The sequence below is a fragment of the Micromesistius poutassou genome (genome assembly GCF_964030765.1).
Source record: "Micromesistius poutassou genome assembly, chromosome: 7".
Taxonomy (NCBI): Eukaryota; Metazoa; Chordata; class Actinopteri; order Gadiformes; family Gadidae; genus Micromesistius; species Micromesistius poutassou.
In genome coordinates this window covers 7,398,397-7,419,542 of record NC_140277.1, presented here as the reverse complement: position 1 = coordinate 7,419,542, position 21,146 = coordinate 7,398,397, and the positions used below count along the sequence as shown (strand labels likewise).

At 46.1% G+C, this 21,146-nt stretch overlaps 1 protein-coding gene across 4 annotated transcripts in view; it reads right to left on the bottom strand.

Annotated features, from left to right (window-relative positions):
• Window positions 1-1,192: 1,192 nt before the first annotated feature.
• Window positions 1,193-21,146, bottom strand: part of parga (poly (ADP-ribose) glycohydrolase a) — a 33,983-nt gene continuing 14,029 nt past the window's right edge. For all 4 annotated transcript variants that reach the window (XM_084470425.1, XM_084470427.1, XM_084470426.1 and 1 more), the window contains 9 exons: window positions 16,688-16,767; window positions 16,518-16,578; window positions 16,114-16,189; window positions 13,886-14,033; window positions 7,187-7,265; window positions 6,736-6,844; window positions 5,667-5,772; window positions 3,832-3,960; window positions 1,193-2,843 (listed from right to left, as the gene is read on the bottom strand). In XM_084470425.1, coding sequence (XP_084326551.1) covers window positions 2,644-2,843; window positions 3,832-3,960; window positions 5,667-5,772; window positions 6,736-6,844; window positions 7,187-7,265; window positions 13,886-14,033; window positions 16,114-16,189; window positions 16,518-16,578; window positions 16,688-16,767 — 988 coding nt within the window. In that variant the 3' untranslated portion in view covers window positions 1,193-2,643. The remainder of the gene's footprint in view (window positions 2,844-3,831; window positions 3,961-5,666; window positions 5,773-6,735; window positions 6,845-7,186; window positions 7,266-13,885; window positions 14,034-16,113; window positions 16,190-16,517; window positions 16,579-16,687; window positions 16,768-21,146) is intronic.

The following is a 21,146-nucleotide window of genomic DNA, read 5'->3' as shown; positions in this document are numbered from 1 at the left end:
CAAAGTGCTTTGTGTTGCAGTGGTTTCCAGCCAGCTGACCTGTAGAAGGAGGGGTCAGGCAATTATGAATGGAAATGCCAGTTTCTTGTAGTGACTTGGCAGCCTGACAAAGATGGAGCGAAGGCCAGTTTTTCCTTGGCGTTTTATTAATAGTATTCATCTAGCTAGGAAGCCGGCAGCCGCTGGGTAACATTATAGCTTTGTGGTTAAATTACAAGCTTACTCAAATAATGACCCCAGTACACGGGCAGGCATCGAGCAACGCTAGTGCAATACTATTATTCCACGTTCAGAGTAAAATTCGAAAACTGTCTAAATCGCTTCATTTTCTTCCCATAACTTCTTTGTGCAAAGTATTCATTTTTGGATGGCGGGTTTCAAATAGACCCTATGGCACCGTGGATTAAAATAAAATATAGGCCACAGTTAAGGTGGAACGTTTTGTTGCATGATATGAACTAGCCTGCCGTTTATATCTAGTGTCACTAGGCTGTGGCTAGCCTGTTCAATGCTAATGAATTCAGTTAGCATCTGTAGCCATTGCTAACGGTCCTCCTCATCAACAGTTGGCCTACAAGACAGAAGAGACACTGCTCCTATCTAATCTACTAGTCACTCAGTACAAAGAGCAGAGGCACAAATGTAATCCACTTTTCTCCTCCTATTTAAGGAAGTCCATGTCATTAGCTTATTTACTAACCATAATTTATCGAATAAAAAATGTTGAGGGAATATTAAATTAGCCTGAAGGCTATAGCCTAGGATATGTGCCGTCTCCAAAATCAATTGTTTGCAGATAATTGAATTATGTATGATGTTATGATAGTGACAAATCTAGGGTGCCCTGGTACAACACAAACTAATATTCATTAGTTGTAATGATGCCATAAACGGCGATAAAGGCCATTTTTTGATCTTGGTCTATGAATAATTTAACTGTTTTTGTGTAAACGAAATACTGGCTCAGTGTAGGCTACTGTAAAAATGGTTTTACATTTTGTTTCAGATTCATACTCAAATGGTCTTCGTGTCACAAGCAGTTCTTCATCACATCATACTGTACATCCAGAGTAGGCCTTACAAACCACACTAAATAATTTAGACCCTAAGTAACCCTTACTAGATCCTAACTTAACCGTTCAAAACTGCAATTGACTGCATTACAATGAGAAACGCAATGAAACCGTTTGAATAGGATATATTTTAATTAAGAAATTATAATAAAAATAAATGACTAAGAAACCTACATTACAATGCAATACAATTACATCATTAAATCCCACCATTCAATCTATCCATTAAATAGTATGATATTGTCAATCAAAAAATGACAGTGAACACCATGGAGCATAACCACATCTCCGAAGCACATGTAAGAGTAAAAGTAATATTTTAATCATGTGTTTCTAGCGTGCACAGTTATTGCGCTGGCTAATAATGATGAATAATGATGCACTGTGAGCTGTCAGTGAATAAACCCATTTAGAGTTGAGCATGGTAAGTTTGATATGGAACAGATGATAGTTAACTTGAACCCAATTTAACCTCCCTCGCAATTTCGATCAACATTTGTATAAAACATTGTAGTGCATCCCATTACGATGAGCATGATTGAATGTGGCAGTATATATAGTGTGTGGAGTATTCCAGAAATAAAGGTAGTGTTAACCATGCATAGATTGATTTAGAGTACGGCATTCATGGACAGGTGGTACATTTGCGTGGATAAGCGACAAGATGCACCAAAGTACAAGATTGGGTACCATCATGCCCCAGGCCTAGATGGTACCACTGAAGATGGGCCCGATCCAGAGATTCATGCATATGATGACCATGTGGACCCCACTTCCAACCCTAACCTTCCGTGAGTAACGAAGATAACATACCACGTATCATGGCTAGGCTAACAAGGAGGGGTCGACAGCAACCGGGATTTACTATTGCTATGACGGGCCTGTGTCCCGTAAGCTCACCGGGCGTTTGGTGAATACGAGGTCCCGATAGTGCGACGAGACGAAAAGGCAAACGGTAGGTTTCGGTTCTAGACTGATTGACATCACAGAGGCAAAGAGAGAGAGAGAGAGAGAAAAAGAGAGATTGTGGTGAGCCAACACACACTTTGATTCAAACCAGTTTTTTTTTTTTTTAAGGATACACCATCCAAAGAAAAAACAGCATTTGTTAATCAATTTAACATTTCTATTCCCATCCCTTTACGAATAGCCATTTGTGATACAATCAAGTAGATGTGGGATGATTCTCAACGTCAGCAAAAAAAAACTTCTGATTTTGAATGTGATCGAATATTTGAATATTAAAAATTTCCAAACTAAAGTACTAAATATTATGTTAAGCCGCACAGTGTGAAGGCTAAAATGAGATGGGGATACTCGTTTTGCAATCAATATCCACATGGGTGGACATAATGTAACACAGATGTTATGAGAATAACAATACAACTCTAGGTTATTTTCCTGTTTGAAATATTGATTCCCAATACACTTCATTGTTTCAAAATGGTCAAAACAAAAAAACGACTTCACAGCAGCTTTTCAAAGGGATAGGAGTAGAGTTAGCGTGTGGTTAAACAAATGATCCCTATAAAACACCGCTGTGGTGGTGGACGTGGGGATGGGGCGTCGCTCAGAGGCGGGACGACCCTCCCGGAGACGAGCCGCCCGGGGACGTCCCAGCATCCTTTGCGGGGCCGGCGGCGGCGGGGCCCGGCGTCCTGGACGACAGCCTCTCGTGGATGAAGCCGTAGAGAGAGAGGTCGGGACGGGACGTGCGGCAGTTCTTGCACACCGCCACGAAGTAGTGGTTCAGCAGGCCGTACAGCCTCCCTGAGGAGGGACGAGAGAGAGAGAGAGAGAGAGAGAGAGAGAGAGAGAGAGAGAGAGAGATGAGACCGTTATTAAAGTGACAGAGCGAGCGAGAGCGAGATGGAAAATGGACAGAACGCTATGGAGGGTTGAGAAGGAGGGAAGGAAGGCTAAGGAAAAAAAAAAGGAAAACTGTTTATGAATCAAACACGCACGCAGACACACACAAAAGAGACACAAATGGCAAATGGATTCAAACATTCACACACACACACACACACACACACACACACAGCCCATTCTGTGTCACTCCACTTTAGAAAATGGATGGCTAGAGGGACATTTCCCTGAAAGGCTTCAATAAATGTCACAAGATAAAGAACGAAAAGGAGGAGGAGATGGAGGAGGAGGAGATAGAGCGGGAGGAGGAGGAGTTCAGGCAGTAATCCTGCGGTGACATTGGGTACACGGCCCGCTGTGGAAAGAAGACAACCCATAAAGTGGAAACAACTTAACATAGAGATTGACAACTCTGCCCTTTGCTGGGCGTGGGTCTTTTAGATGAAGCCGGGGCCCCAGAGTCCGGCCTGCGTGTGGTTCAGGGCCCCTAGGGGACCCGTACGCTGGCATCACCAGAGCGCTGCTAGCTGGCGTCACCTTGGTCACTGCTGGCCGTTATGTAATCTACTGTAGACACTTGGACCGATAGACGCTGAGCAAACGCCAAGGGTGTGCTGTGGAGGCGCCAGGAGGCCAAAGCCCCTATCCAAATGTTCTCCTGGTTTATATGTGTGTGAAGGTGTGTGTGTGTGTGTGTGTGTGTGTGTGTGTGTGCGTCCATCCTTTTGTGTTGCGTGTGTGTGTCTGTCCATTCGTCTTTGTGTTGGTCTGTTTGTGTCAGGGAGTAAGTTTGTGTGTGAGATCGAGTGTGAGTGTGTGTGCACACACGTTCAATTGTGTGTGTGTGTGTGTGTGTGTGTGTGTGTGTGTGTGTGTGCGTGCGTCCTACCGACGGTGGTCTGTCTGTCCGTGAGGAACGTGTGCATCTCGTGCACGTCTCTCATCAGCTGAGCGTCTCCGAAGGTGAAGTAGGCCACGTCTCTCCCGGACTCTGCTGCCGCCATCAGCTGGATCAGGGCTGGGCGAGAGACACCCAGAGACAGTGGGGGAGAGCGAGGGCAAAAGTGTCGGGGAGAGAAAAGTAGGCAACAGTAAATTATAACATAAAGGATTTTATAACCGTATACTAAAATACTTAAATCTCAAAGATTTCCATGTGACTAAATGCCCTAAAGACCTAACTATCGTCGAATGAGGCAACACGATGGTGATTGTGCCTATTACGAACTGGCGACACTGTTTCGAGGGATCCAAGGGAAAAATGACCGCTTATAGCCCTATGAAAAGGAAACCCTCGAGATCGCAGCCATAAACAGAGCACACAAAGTAAATGGGCATTGTTACAGATAAGGCTTACATAAGAAAGGACCTCAATCGTACTGGAAGAAAACCCCTGCCTCTGCGGTGGCGTTTAATCGCGTAAGACATTGCAAATATGGCCCGGGTGACATTCAAATATTAAACAGGACCGATATCGGCTGCAGATTAATCAGAGCGCACAATAAGGCATCATTTACCGGGAGTCTGTAATCGTTGCGTCAATACTACATCTGGAGCCAAGCACCTTGCCTCGAGTCTCCTCTTCCGTCGACGGCGTAAAGTACAGTTATGGCCTGCTAAAAATAACAGTTATGCTAATTGCAAGCGGTAATGGGAGGGACTCCGGCGCGCTAGCTCCGCGGAGACCGCGTCTGCACACCCAGCGGATCTATTCATAGACTGCGCACGGAAAGGAAACTAATAACCTTAAATAATAAAACGCTTGGCGCCGCGTAGGAAAACATAATAACATGGCATTAACATAGCATCTGAGGAGACTGGCGCAGGCGCTCGCGAGGCGTCGCGCGCCACAGCGTCGCTCCAAAACAATATCAATATTGAAAACTCCCTCGCTCAAAAACCAGTCCAAGTGATGTCACGTGACGTGACGCGAGGCGTGACTCGAGTCGTTCCTCGGATGAGCGGTGAGACGGTGTGAGCGCGTGCGGTGAGGTATCCGCGGGGGGGGGACGGCGAGGGCCCCCCGCCGCTCCCCGGTGTGCGTCTGTGCAGAGGGCGACGTGCAGGTGTGGATTTACGAGCCTCCCTCCCGCGTAATCAATAGGCCTTTTAATGGAGGACATAAAAGTGTGTCAGCTGATCGATGGAGGGAGAGAGGGAGGGAGAGAGGGAGGGAGGGAGGGAGGGGGGGGGAGACACACGGAGGAGCAGTCTCCATTGACGTGTTGTATGTATATGCAACAGGATATACATAGGGAGGTCGAGGGCACAGGGAGTGGTAGAGTAAAGAGGGGGGGGTGGAAAGGAAGAGGACGAGGAAGAGGCTAATTCAGAGGATGTAACGACTGCAATGCACTCTCGGGTCAGGCCGTTACTTTGATTTACGTGACGCTATGACACACTGGCTTTTCAGTCATATTATGATCTCACACATCCACACACACACACACACACACACAGCGAGAGCGCGATAGAGAGAGAGAGAGAGAGAGAGAGAGAGAGAGAGAGAGAGAGAGAGAGAGAGAGAGAGAGAGAGAGAGAGAGAGAGAGAGAGAGAGAGAGAGAGAGAGAGAGAGAGAGAGAGAGAGAGAGAGCTGCTTACGTCATTGGTAGTTAATAAAAGGTCTGCATGTCAGAACCGAACTGGCGGTGCCTTTTTTTATATTACATTTTTTTATTTAGTTGGGTAGGAGGGACAATGAGGGTAGATTCAGCCAACTGTACCTTTAAGTCGTGTGTCTCCACCAAACGCGCCACATCCCCAGTTTCCGGTGGCCACCGCCGAGAGGTGCTTGCTGTTGGCGCCGTGCCGGAAGAACCCGCAGTACGCCTAATATGGGCACACAGGAAGTGGTGGGTATTTGAATTTATCCCCCATAACAAGATGAAAGACGATAATCCAGGAGCACACATCGTTCTACCTTGAGAAAACATTTCTAAACTATAGTTTCAAACTTGAGGTGGACGCTAGTCAGAGCAGAATCTTCTGGCAGTATCAAGCATTTTTCAGATTACATTATCAAATAAATATTACCAATGCCAAGAATAAAGTTGAAAAACTTTGAAACTTTCTATGCATAGTTACTAGTTATTTTTATATTTGATTCCATAAAAGTCAATATTAAAGTTTTATGGAATAGACGGAATATTTGCTGTTACAAAACATTTGCATCTTTTAGTCTTTTTATAGGTGTACATTGGTTGCCATTAATGGTAAGGTTTCTTTACAAACCGATGTAGCTTCAAAATATGCATCAAATCTGAATTTCAGAACCAAATCCCTGACATGAAGTGGCTACATGACAACTACATGGTGACCACCGGCGCCGTGCCACCAGGACAATGGCTCACGTCGGACAGCTGTCCCGTCGCTTGAAAAAGATTGCTGCTGTCACTCTCGTCTATCTCCCACCTTCTACATACACATCACATTTAATAAAAAAATATGTGCATTTGATGTAGGGATGCTATAGTGGACGGACAGCCATAGCATGACGATATGTAAATACTAACGTCAAAAGGCTGTTCAACACGACTATGTCATTTAAACTGTAAATGGAGTGTTCCCTGCTAGTGCGCTGGCCATGTCGGGATACGCCTTGTAAGGGGCCAGAGTTCGGTTCTGACATGCGGCCCCAATGCTAATTGTCTATCCATCTTTTCTTCGATCTGCTTTCCCGTCTCTCCTCACTGCTCTGTCCATAAAAAAAAGGCACAAAAGCCCGTAAACACAGAGACAAACTATGGCACCCCTCTGTCTCCTCAGCCCCGTCCTGGGGTCGAGGGCGCCCACCTTGTTGAGCTCCCTGCTCATCTTCTCGGGCTGGAACTGCTCCAGGAAGTGCCTGTACTTGATGGCGTCCAGGGCCACGATCTCCGTGCACCTCCTCTGCCAGTCATCCCTGACAGGAGCACACCCCCGGAAAACAAACAGAGTCGCACCATTTGATCTGGACTTGTGTTTGTTATTTCATGTTTTATTCTAAACATGAAATTTTATACCGTCCTTATATTTGATCACAAAAAATAAAAAGAGCTAATAATTTCAGCCCGATTGTCTTATTACTATGTTACTGTTTTCATCGTGTCTGTTTATTTTAAACAGACATGTGTAGCACATGTTTTTATGTTTTATAAAAAAAAAAGTAAATATGTTTACTACTTTTCTTATTGTAATAAGTTATTATTTCAGAAAAGCTGAACTGGGATAGGGTCTGCTGTTATCATAAGATAAGGTTCAGTACCTGGGTGTCTCATCCTTGTGGCTCTCCTTCCACTTGTAGGACTCGGAGTAGCCCAGATATTTACTATACTGCTCAGTACCTGCACACACACAAGAAGGCACACAAGACAAGAGTCACACAGCTGACATTTACCAGCACTCTGTCACAGACACACACGTGTTGCCACGCGCCTGAATCTATTTCCGTGCTCTCCTTCCTTAAATCAAATCTGATTCTCCGCTGCCTTGCCCATCAGGGGCGCCGCGGTATCAGCGGGTATTGGGTTGTCGTAAATAAAATAAAAAAGAGAGAAGCATTGATTGAATAATAAGTAATCCGCTTTGGGGTTTGAAATGAAAAGCTTTCAGCTGTAATGGAAGGAAGAATGGGTTAGAGTAGCAGAATTTAACCTTGGAACCGCTGTGCAAAAAAAGGTAAGAGACATTTCCGCCCCCTAGTCTTAAACACTTGAGTGAATGCGTAATGCACCCCGGCCTGGAGAAACAGTAGGTCTTCCTTTATCCCTATAGTGTGTAACATCTAGAGCACAAAGATTTCATCATTGCTCATTATACTTCCAACAGTACATCTCATTATGGACAGTGATTCAGGTGTATAACATTCATCATACGTACATTATTCATGAGATTCGTTAGGAATCCTTGAATTTTAACCAGGATTCAATTCACTTTCAAGTTACCTGCAAACAATAAGTGTGCTACTGTTCCAGAAGCTTTGTGTGCGTGCATGCATGGGTTTGGGTATGTTATGTATGTATGTACCGCAGATCATTATCGAATTGTGTCAGTTGGTTGTGCCCAGTGTCAAAGCTCATCTATGCCAGTAGAGATTAAGATGTCGTTGATGTTCGAAGGTAAATACTGACTATTCTTTCTCCTCTGAGATGTCTGTGTCAATATACTGTTTACTATTTGGCAGATGCTTTGATGAATTCAGGTACATGTCATTAAGGATCAGGTAAAGCCTTAGGCCTCTTGCTCAAGCCTCCACTCCACTAACCACGACACCACCACACCCCCCATACAGAACTCCAGTAAAACAGCACAGTGATCGTGTCGGGAGAAGCTAAACCAAAATTCAAATGCACTGACGTGTCCATATGTTGCCGGGGCCAAGAGGACAAAAACATGTCCCCTTTTCCAGCCGGTAAAGTAAACCAGAGTAGCTACACCACAAGACTCCTTAATGTAAAGAATAACTGGCCTGCCTCGCCCCTATCACTCTCATCCATCAGCCCGGCGCTGCCTTCACCTTGAATCCATTTAGTAGTAAGTGAGCGACCATGACAGCATCCAGACACACAGGTGGCCATCGTTACATTACCACCTGACCCTTTGGTTGACCAATCAGAACACAGCCAAGGGCCACCCAAACAAAACATACGAAAAAAACCAAAAAAAGACGCACGTCACGACAACGTTAAAGGACGCGAATAGAATAAGAGAGAGGGAGAGGGAGAGGAATAAATAAAAGAGGGAGAAAGGCGGATAAAGAGAGGGAGAGAAAGAAATAGATTAGAAGAGGAAGAGATGGACAGATGGAGAGGGAGAGGGGGAGAGAAATAAAGAGATGGATAGAGATAAAGAGAGAGAGATACAATAGAGATAAGTAAATGAGCACGACAGAGTTATGAGAGGACGGAGGGCGGGCCAAAGCCTCCGTGCCAAGAATACTCTTTGCAACGTTTTAATAAATCCATGACATAATTGGCTCATTCCATTAGCAGAGCGATGACCTAAGTTTGGTTATAAATTCTTCCATGTCCAAATGCAATAACGTTAAGTGAAGAGGAGGCGGTGGAGGGGGAGGAGGAGGATGAGGAGGAGGGAGGGGGAGAGTCACTTAGAGATGAAGGTGACTTAGAAGGGGTCGCTTCCTAGAGGAGGACATTACAAGGGAATAAAACAGCCTTCTCATGGCTGGGAACACAAGGCAAACCGAGTTACATCTGGACGTTGACTGAGTCGCCAGTGGGGCTTTCCTTTCATGCATTTAGATTAATGTTTGTACCGAAACACAGAGTGAGTGTCCAGAGATGAGCAACAGCGGGAGGGTATTGTTTCTTTTTTTACGAGTCCTGTCCAGACCATGGAAACCTCTGGTCTGTTTGTGGCTCAGCACGCCCATGTGTAATTTGTCTCTGCTGCCGTGCCCGCCTGCAGCCCCCCGCCCCCACCCCTTCCCCCCCCCCCCACCCAAACCCCAACCCCTGACTCCTTCAGCAGACGTCCAGGAGCATCCCTTTCCATTTGAGCGCTACTGTCACGACTGCAAAGTTAGGCGACCTTTCTCCGACAAAAAACAGCGAAAGATCCTGGCTCTGATGACGTCAAGAGGCGCCGTCAATGTCACACAGCCCCCACCTAACACGGCACAACTTCCTTTGGATATAAAAAGACCAAATAAATGAGCAATACATTTGGCACAGTCCTGCTTTAAGTGACTAATGAATCAACGCCGAGCAATCTCTCTCCTTGGAGGGAAAAGCACTGGTGGAGGGGTGGAGGGGTAGGGGGGTGGATGGAGGAATCGGCCCTGGACACAACCAAAGTAAAGGGAGTTTCTTCTTCTTTTATGGTTTGGGGGCAGGGGGGGGGGAGTGGCTGATGAGAAAATACATCAACCACCCACTGCAAGATCGATGAACACAACCTGCCCCACACACCCTCATCCGTAGTCCTGTCCAGTGTGGGTGACTACACCCACCTGGCTCGGACCAGTGGCGGTTTCAGCCTGGAGGGGGCGGTGACAACAGATGGGAGAGGCCCGGCGGGGGGGGAGCTTTGTGAGCGAGGGTCACCTGAACAGGTTGACTGAGGCAAGCTGGAGTTTGGGAGGGTGAGGAATAGGGCAATTCCCCCCCCGGACACAAATGAGGGATGACTGGGCAGTCGCCAGGGAATCGATGCCATCGATTTATCTTTGCAGTGAGCAAGGTGACGGCATAGGAGGAGAGGGGGGCGGAAATTATTGATGGAGACCGATTATAGTCCTACAGTATATAAAACTGTATGGTTATGAAGACCACCTACCCTCACCTATGGTCATGAGGGGTGGGTGATGACCGAAAGGACGAGATCGCGGATACAAGCGGCCGAGATGAGTTTTCTCAGGAGGGTGGCTGGCTTCTCCCTTAGGGATAGGGTGAGAAGTTCAGTCATCCGGGAGGAACTCGGATTAGAGCCGCTGCTCCTTTGCTTAGAAAGGAGTCAGTTGAGGTGGTTCGGGCATCTGGTAAGGATGCCCACTGGACGCCTCCCTTGGGAGGTGTTCCAGGCACGACCAGTGGGGAGGAGACCCCGGGGAAGACCCAGGACTAGGTGGAGAGATTATATCTCAACACTGGCCTGGGAACGCCTCGGGATCCCCCCGTCAGAGCTGGTCAATGTGGCCCGGGAAAGGGAAGTCTGGGGCCCCCTGCTTGAGCTGCTACCCCCGCGACCCGACCCCGGATAAGCGGACGACGATGAGGATGAGGATGAGGATGGTTATGAAGACAACGATGGACAAAGAAGAAAGAGATGTAGAGGTTGTATTAGGAGAATAAGAGATCCACAAATTGGCTTATATATTAAAATCTCACCACACCATTTTGTTCCGCCTTGAGGCAGAGAGCGAACAACATGGGACACAACATTTAATGGGACCAAAGGTGGGAATCGAACCAGGGTCACTCCATGCATATTGCCTTCATCACTGTCCAATCACTCCTTAGAGCACGTACCTCCGCCTTCCGGAATAACGATAAGACGCAGCACAGTTCAGCGAGAGCAGAACTACGTAGAGGGGAAGGCCTACAAAGACAAAGTGGAGGATTACCTGTCGAACAATAACCCACGCCAAGTGTGGCAAGGACTTAAACATCTAAGCAACTACAAGGACAACACCCCACCAACTGTCAACACTGAAGCCTCACTGGCAGGTGATTTGAACAACCTCTTTGCCCGCTTTGAGGTCCCCTCAGCCCCACTGCCCCCGCTGACCTCCAATCCACAAGCACTCACTCTGCAGGAACATCAGGTGAGCCGGGTGTTCAGGTCCGTGAGTACGAGGAAAGCCGCTGGGCCAGACGGAGTAACTGGTGAAGTATTAAAAGCGTGTGCCAGCCAGCTCTAAGCAGTTTTCGCCAAAATCTTCAACCTCTCCCTGTCATATGCCACAGTCCCACCATGTTTAAAGTCGGCCAAAATTATCCCCATTCCCAAAAATAAATCTATAAGCAGTCTCAGCGACTATAGGCCCATCGCATCACACACCAGTCGTTGCCAAGTGCCTCGAGAGACTCATGTCACAGCACATCAGAGACTGCCTCCCCCCCGCCTTCAACCCTCACCAATACGCCTATCGGGCAAATAGATCCACCGATGACGCTGCCTCAGTAGTCCTCCACACTGCTCTTAATCACCTGGAGTGTCCGGAAACCTCTGTAAGGAAGCTCTTCAATGACTACAGCTCCGCCTTTAACACCATCATCCCAGACATCCTTGTGGACAAGCTGACTGCACTCTCAATACCAAAAAAAAACAAAGAGGTAATCATAGATTTTAGGAGGCACAAAACCAACCCTGCTCCCCTCTACATCAACGGAGACTGTGTAGAGAGGGTCCCCTCCTTCAAATTCCTGGGAACCCACATCTGCGAGGACCTCTCCTGAGTGCTAAGAAGGAACAGGCTGGATGGGAAGCTACCTGTGTCCTTTTACAGGTCCACCATTGAGAGTGTGCTGGCATACTCCATCACAGTGTGGTTTGCAGGCTGCTCAGTTGCAGAAAGTAAGAAGCTGCAGAAGGTAATAAGGACAATTGGCTGTTCCCTGCCCTCACTTGACACCATTGCCAACTCTTGCTGTCTATCAAGAACAAAAAAGATATTAAATGACCAGTCCCATCCTGCCCATCGTTTGTTCAGACTTCTGCCCTCTGGCAAACGGTTCAGCATCATTACCAGCAGGACCAACAGGATGAGAACCGGTTATTTCCCTTTGGCTGTCAGGACATTAAACACCACCTAATCTGTCACTCTGCTTAGCAGTAAATATTTTTACACTCATGGGCAATTGCAATTTTACTTTTTCACTTTTAATGTTTAAATCATATTTATAGTATTTAATATAACTGTGACAGTGAGATGTATGTTCTTCATGTCTTATGTTGTCTTGTCTTGTGATGCCATGTCTTTATATTTTACTGCACCTTCAGATGTAGCAATTAAATTTCATTGTATAGGTGACAAATAAAGTCTATCTATCTACAAGGTGAGTGCACTAGCGAGTTGAGCCACGAGCCACTGATGGTCTGCTAGTCTGATCCCTTATTGTAGCATGGAACCATATATTATGTACTGTGGCAACCCAGCCTTGGCAATTAGCCAAATGCAGAGCACCTGAGGAACAGGTGGAGAAGCAGGGCTTAAATAGCCTGCTTCTCCACTCATTCAGGGCTCTCCCAGCCATGGGGCTCACATGTGGAGAGACCGGTACTTCCGGGTGACGGGACCGTCAATTCCACCCAGTTTTGGTTATTTTGATTTGATTTCACAATAAACTTGCCTTTTTGGCTTTTGCATAGTTAAATTGTGTCCTGATTGGAGCAAGGCGGTTCACTCCCCAAGGCGGGTTGCCACAGTACATATATACCAAGTATAAATAGTTGACCATCCGCAGTAGCATATCATCACACCCCTCCCAATACAAGGCGAGTCACCATCTCAGACGATAGGATACCAGAAGTAAAGCAATGTGTGCAGGGTGAGCAAGTTGTTCCTTAACAAACGGGGCAAATGTAATTGTCATCTCTCCGTGTCGAAGTGCTGGAAAGGAGAGACACAGAAACAGGTGTTCCTGCCCACAAAGGCTTCATAAGTGGGAACACGGAGATGGCTACCATCCATCCAGGAGACGAGGGGAGGATTTGGGGGACAGCAGGAGAGGAGGGTGGAAATGACAGCGAGTCAAATGAAAGCGAGGCAGTAGCAGAACAGAGCCGGGGTAGACAGACAGGGATGGAGGGAACAACAATCAGAGGCCTAACTCAAATATGTCCCCATAAACCATGTAAAGCCTACAGTCATTTAGTAGACACTTTTATCCAAAGCAACTTACAGTGAAAGATCTGTTAAGATAGTCATAATTGACTGCTAACATTTTGGAGGTTTAAGTGTAGGAGCTTTAGTCTGGGAGGCGTGCACCCTAACCACTACTAGATGTAGGATATGCAGTCAGAATCGACAGACTGGGAACGCGGACATGGCCAGTAAAACAGTGAGTGCTTTAACAGTCGGTCAGGTATGTGTGCAAAGGCAGAATCCAGACAGAATCCATCAAGTGCAGACATCTGTGAGCAGCCGTGTCTATCTGAGCGTTTACTGTGCAGACTGCAGAGTTAGAAAAACCTGCCCTGACGTCAACAGGATGGATTTACAATGTCAACGTGGACTGGGTCATACACCAATGAGAGGTTCCTGGCTCCTTCATCACTGCTGTAAACAATTTGGTGTGTGTGTGTGTGTGTGTGTGTGTGTGTGTGTGTGTGTGTGTGTGTGTGTGTGTGTGTGTGTGTGTGTGTGTGTGTCTACCTCCAGAGTATGTAATGTGCACATTTATTTTGAGCATTTACATTACTGCTCCTTATCTTAGGTGTGTCAGGTGTGTGATCTGAGGTGTGTCAGGTGTGTTTTATGGTGTATCAGGTGTGTTCTTACCTGTGATGATGAGGCACTCGTTGTTCTCCAAGGCTTCTGTGAAGAGGCGGGAGGCTATGAGCTCTGGGTTGATGAGGAACCTGATCTCCTCCTGGACCAGCCCGTGGCCCGTCACCCCGCCACCCACAAACCTGTTGGCAAAATCCACCTGACACACACACACACACACACACACACACACACACACACACACACACACACACACTCACAGAAATTAGAACTAGGTGTTCAACAGGGTCATCTTATATTTTCCCTGGTCTGATTAGATCAGTTAAAATTTCCCAGCCCTGCGAAGAATTCTCGATGCAGTTACAAACTCCACTCTAAATCGGGAATCACAGACCCAAGCTGTTTCTAGATGTATACACACGACGAGAGTCCCTGGGTTGTGCCCAATCAGCAGAACGAGCTCCGCGTGGCGAGGCGTCGGCTACGGTCGCCAGCGTGATTTGAACAGATGACTCTATTAGCCCGTCCTTATTAGCTGCCACCCACTGTGGCCGTTTAACACAGACAGATGCCTAAAGATCGTAACGCTACATCCTGCTGGGGGATAATCAAATCAGCGGGTAGGAGGACGCACGCTGCATCCATCACGGTGGACGACACGGGAGAACGCGGCCCAACATGAACACGATGTATCCTCACGATGGGATCACACGCCGGTCGGTATGCCCTGTAATATGGGAGTGTGGTCGCATGCTCATTCACATAAGACGTCTCATTCAGAATTTCTGGAATCGGGTGAAAAGCAGCGGGATTTCATGTACGACGTTGGAGCGTCGTTTTTTTTGTCGTTACACTCTATTCTGTTTTTTGAGTGAGTAGTTCCTTCAGTATTTAAAAACGTAATTTCTGTAATTTCATTACATTTTATGCTATCTACAATCACTAATTAATAATGAAAGATCGCTCTCATAATTTGATCATCAACATTATTTATACAGAAAAAATGTAATCCGATACAGAGCAGCTTACAAATGACGTTAATAATTCAAGCAAATACAATATTTCCAGCTACGCTGGAATCGCAATTAACCAATACGGGACGAAGATTTCAAACGAAAAGCGCCACATCTGATGTTGTGTGAGTGTGTGTGTGTGTGTCTTTGTGTGTGGGTGTGTGGGTGTGTGGGTGTGTGTGTTTGTGTGTTTGTTTCTGAGGAAGGACGTAGGTGTGAGTGAAGCCCATTCACAACACTTCCTTATTCTGCCTTCTAGATCCTGTCAGGGGGTTGAGGGGTTGTGCTCACTGGGCCACGTCCGTGTTTGGATGCATGACAGCGGGGGAGGGGGGCCAAGATGGAGGGAGGGAGGGGTGCTTTTTCTTCTCATTCAAGTCAGCCTCCTCCCCTGGCTATCTTGCACCCTAATACCCCCTTTTACCCTTCCACTGCAGCCCCCTCCGCTCCACCCTCCTCTTGACACAATGACAGCCGTCCCCGCCCTATCAGAGCCCCCACACCCGACCACCGCGCTCCGCAAAGAGGCAGCCGTCAATCTCGAGGAACTCCTCCCCCCCCCACCCGTGATAGGTCGAGGCCCACTGCGATGGCAGGCAGGCTGGCTGGCTGGCTGTCCTCCCACCCCCACCACCATCAACCCACCCATGGGTCCCTTCCTCCTCTTCAGACACCACCCCCACCCACACCCACACCCACACCACCCTCTCCCCTCCCCAAGGCCACTCCAGTGTACACATCAACTGTCAACCACATGAAAAACAAACCAGCTGCATGGCAACACTAGGGGGTTGGGAGATGGGCAGCGGGGTGCAGAGGTGAACCCAGCCAGACAGATATTATGTCAGCAGTTTGTCCAGGTATATGCACAGCAAAATATACACAGGAATCTGAAGAAAGGGCCGTTGACAAAGCAAAACGTATAAGAAAACAATCCGTACTGCTCATTATACGGAAATACATAATACAGGTTTTTAGACACAGATTCAAATTCAATGTATCTCTGTATATATGTGAATCGGATCCAAATGTGTTTGTGTTTCCACTCCGCATTACCATAACATTTGATCCAAAGACATACAGGTGAATATGTTTCAGGTGCTTGTCATTAAAGAGCAGGTCATTTACGACTACACTATCCTACCCAACCACCAACTTACATCTTCACCATGTCTTAATGACGCTGAGAGGAGTACAGACTAGGGAAATAGAGCACCTAAAACAATATATTGTATCCCAGCAGGGACTCCTAAAAGGGACTCGAACCTGTAGCATCCCGTATCCGTCATCCTCGATCGTCCCCTCACACGTGATGTGGAGTCGGGTCATCAGGGTCTTAGAGCTGGAGAGAAGAACCACATCATGTTAGACATTAACTCAGATCAGTGATGTTATAAACTTACTGTGGCACATTCCATTAAATGGAATTACATATCCAGGAACACAAACTACGATCTGATAATAAAGAAAGAAAGAAAGAAAGAAACAAAGAAAGAAACAAAGAAACAAAGAAAGAAAGAAAGAAGTATGATATTGTAAAACTAAGAGAAAAAAGATACAATTATTTATTGTTGGTAACAGTGGCCTCAACAAAAATATTGAATAAACATACTCAGATATAAATGATTTATTCATGGATGAATCACTAATTATAAATGCTGAATTATTACCTTTCCCAGTTCGGAGGGTTGCTCAAACACTGTCTGGTGAACGTCACAAGACCTTTGGGCCCTTAAACCAAAACAAAGATTTGTTGTTATTCATTCACTCAAGCTGTATGAGCCTAGAAAGGCATCAGAATACGGTAGCCATGATCAGTGTGTCCTATTTCAAAGCTTACGCATCTGCGTGACTCTCCTGAAGTAGCACAACAGCGTTTTTAACTTCTCGATCTTCCTCAACGAGGAGCCTTCGAACAATCTGAAACAGAACAGAGATATTTTCAGAAAAAGATTCTTGTCAAGTATACATGTTCAATCTACTCTGAAGAGTTTGTGAGAAGTAATAGCATTCACTGTAATGGAGACAGATTCTTTTCAAATAAGCTTAATATCTTAATTGTTTTGAAGGGAGGGAGTCAGATACACAGCAGTGTGCACAATACATGGCAATTGGGAGAAAAACAAAACCTGTAATAGTTGGTGAACACAACACCCATTGATAATACTTGATTTGTGTACTTCATAACTGCCACAATATTGGCACTATTGTCCAAGTTACCTTTATAACAGCGAGAATGAATTCAACTGATGGTTGAATTTGTCCCTATTCATACATTATGAATTATTGGTCTCATTCCGTCCAATAGATTGTGGTCGTTCCTGAATCCTGGTGTGCTCAGAGTACTCTGCTGTGTGAGGTTGGGTCACACAGCCACACTGAAATTGCCTTTTGGGTCCCGGGATGAAAAAGCTTAAGAACCCCCCCCCCCTGCCCTTCACTACGGCTCTGAAGGGGTGGGGGGGGGGGGGGGGGGCAGGCAGTGAGTGAACTCAATGGTTAAGTCGGACATGCAGTCTCTATCCACTCTGAATGGAAGAACAAAAACAGCAGCGCCTGAGGCAACTTGTGTCAGAAGAATCAAGGCTAAACGCGTAGCAGGGGAAAGGGAGTGCAAGGAGGGTGGGGGGGAATACTTCATGTAGTCTAGCATGAAATCGACTAACCCCTTTCGTTGAAGTAAGGTGCACAGAAACTATTTCCTCTTGGTTATATAAAGAACTCAATCGCAGAGATGACATGATCTGACGGAATTACAGTTTTTCCCTCTCATAGTGTATTACAATCTATTTTGTCATTTTACATGGGCTTTGCAGAATTTCTAGAATAAAAGTTGGATTTTTACATCATATATATCATATTTGTGCATTTTTGTATTCTGTAACAAGGTCTGTGAACGCAGACTGGCTGGCATTAACAGTGAAGGGTCTTTTCTGCAAGTGGATTATCCTTCATCATCTTGAGACAAACAAGCGAACTGGAGAAGGCTTGTACTGCGCTGCTTGGTTCGGGCAGCTTAAACCAAGCGGGTGGCCGCCTGCACTAAGAGCAGAGTAAGGCCTCTCACGGCATTTCAGCGAGAAACCAGTAACGACAACAGCAACAACAACAAAAAAACAACCCAACAAAGCAAGGAGTAAAAATAAAATGACAAAAGGAGGGAAAGCTGATGCACTAAAAGCCCCGGAGCACGAGAGAGACAGAAAGGAAAAGCCTACACATCCAAGGCGATCTGCTTATTGACTAGAGAGGTTTCTCCCTACTCTGTCCGTCAGGCATTCCCTCACTCAATGCCTTGGTCACACTCTCTCGCTCCTCCTCCCCCCTCCCCCCAATCCCTTCAGCCATGAGTACAAGAACCATTTTGCCCTAATGTTCCCAAGGAGGAAACACGCCGGTGACGCACGTGGACAGTCACTGGACAGGGAGGACTGCCCGATGCACTATGAATTACGGCCTCATCTCTAAAGTGCCATAGAGAATGGAATACCCGTCTGCGTTTATTCAAGACGTTCCCAATTATTATGTTTACGGCTATGCAATTCTGCAAAACAATGCATCTCAAAAAAAAGGGGCAACGTTCTCCCACCATTTCCCTACAGCCAATTATTTTCTTGCAGATCAGCTGAAGGTATCAGTTTAAGAAGCAGCCGCAACAAGGTTTAAGGCTGATAATGAGCTTTGGGCCTGACAAAAATAAACAGATTGAATAAAACAAAAACACTACATATATATATATATATATATTATTTTTGTGTATCCTATTCAATTTGCCTCTCTGGGTGAGTAAAAAAGCACAAGTGGAAGGCGAGGGAAGGCGCCTCCCCCTCCCCTCCCGCTCATATCTATCCATCACTTAACAAGAGGACAGACCTTGACAGTTGTGCCAAAACAGCAATCAGGAGATTGCCTGCTGCCCGGCCTGGGCCAAGACGGAGCGCTACTGTAGCCGATAAGCAAAGTGACGGACACTCACTCAATTACCGCGGTGAGGGGGCGGGGGGGAGGGGGCGGAGGGGGGATCCAATAACAATCCAGGGAACGCCCGTATCGGACGGGGCTGGACGCCGCTACAACAAACTTGTTGTTTTTTTTCTCCCTCGCTCAGCAGGGGGTGGGGCTGTTGGGGGAGGGGGGATGCTGATAGTAAAAAGGGAAAGAGGAAACGGTGGAGGCAGCTTTCTGCGATGGCTTGGCCGCTGCCAGGTCTGAAACAGCCATCTCTCTCTCTCTCTCTCTCTCTCTCTCTCTCTCTCTCTCTCTCTCTCTCTCTCTCTCTCTCTCTCTCTCTCTCTCTCTCTCTCTCTCTCTCTCTCTCTCTCTCTCTCTCTCTCTCTCTCTCTCTCTCTCTCTCTCTCTCTCTCTCTCTCTCTCTCTCTCTCTCTCTCGAATCGATGCTCACGCTATTAGGTGGGCCTTCCCTCCACTTAGCCTGCCTGTGACATTTACAGACCAGGGAGATGTCATTGAGGGTCCGATTAGAGGGATGGACCAGATATCATAGAGGGTCTGATAGGAGGGTTAGATCAGACATCATAGAGGGTCTGATAGGAGGGATGGACCAGACCTCATAGAGGGTCTGATAGGAGGGTTAGATCAGACATCATAGAGGGTCTGATAGGAGGGTTAGATCAGACATCATAGAGGGTCTGATAGGAGGGTTAGATCAGACATCATAGAGGGTCTGATAGGAGGGATGGACCAGACATCATAGAGGGTCTGATAGGAGGGATGGACCAGACCTCATAGAGGGTCTGATAGGAGGGTTAGATCAGACATCATAGAGGGTCTGATAGGAGGGTTAGATCAGACATCATAGAGGGTCTGATAGGAGGGATGGACCAGACATCATAGAGGGTCTGATAGGAGGGATGGACCAGACATCATAGAGGGTCTGATAGGAGGGATGGACCAGACATCATAGAGCAGTGGTCACCAACCCTTCGATCGCGATCGACTGGTCGATCGCGATCGACTGGTCGATCTTTGAGACTCTCCCTGTAGCTCCCGAAAAATAATGGAAAACTACATACATATACATACATATAATAAAATATGCCTGATTAATGTTAAGTTTTGCAAGCTCTTCTCGCCCTCTCTCTCTTAATCAGTGATGGGAATAATGGCGTTGTATATATCGGAGTTACTACACTCTCTCTCTATCTCTCTCTCTCTTTCGCTACTGTTCTTCCTTGATTATAGGGCATGAGACAATCGCATTAATGATGATGATTTGCTAGGTAGAGTAACATTTCACAGTAAGCCAATCGGAGGTAGAGTTGGGCAGGTGTTTACACATTCGAAAGCACGCAGAGTCGAACACACAACGACACAAGTGAGTCAGCGAGAAACAGGAATGACGAGCCAAAATAATCCAAAAGTAGCCTTCTTTAAATGGAAGTATAGCCATTACTTTTCCCTCCAAGAAATTACTGGAACGAGTGTAATGGTGAAATGCACATTATGCCCTGGACAAAAGTAATTCAAACATCTGATCTTTCAACATTGCATGCTTCCATGCATTCCATGCTTGCGTGCATGAACATGAACATAAACATGCACATGCACATGTATTTTGAGTTCCATTTAAGAGGGCTGGAGATGGAGTCCAAATTATTTGACACATTTGAGCATTTAAAAATGTACTTGAAAGTATCGCAATTGTTACTTTCCACAGTAATATATATATATAATAATAATATAATCAAAACTGAGCATAACAGTTAACAATGGCACTTCATATGATCTGCTAACGGCAAGTAAAATGTATTATTATCTATGTTAATTTGTTGGTTACTATGAACGGAATAATTTCCTCATACAAATGGAAAATAGCCCACATGCCTTTATTTTTTGTGTTGGAATTAAATTATATAATGAAACTTAGAATTGAATGTACATTGTAAAATTCAAGACAGCTAGGTTTGATATGCTTCTTATAGTGTTTTCTTGGTTGCATCAATTTGCAAATTAGACCAAAGCCAATGTAATTCAAATACAATTAGCCAAATAAAAGGCCTCAAGTTGGAAGTAAAATCTGGGCTGTGTTTTTTCTCTCAACGCTTCAATAGGTAGATCTTGCCTTTCACCAAGGCTGAGGTCAGTGATCTTGGGCTTAAAAAGGTTGATGACCACTGTCATAGAGGGTCTGATAGGAGGGATGGACCAGACCTCATAGAGGGTCTGATAGGAGGGATGGAACAGACATCATAGAGGGTCTGATAGGAGGGATGGAACAGACATCATAGAGGGTCTGATATGAGGGATGGAACAGACATCATAAAGGGTTTTTAAGGAGG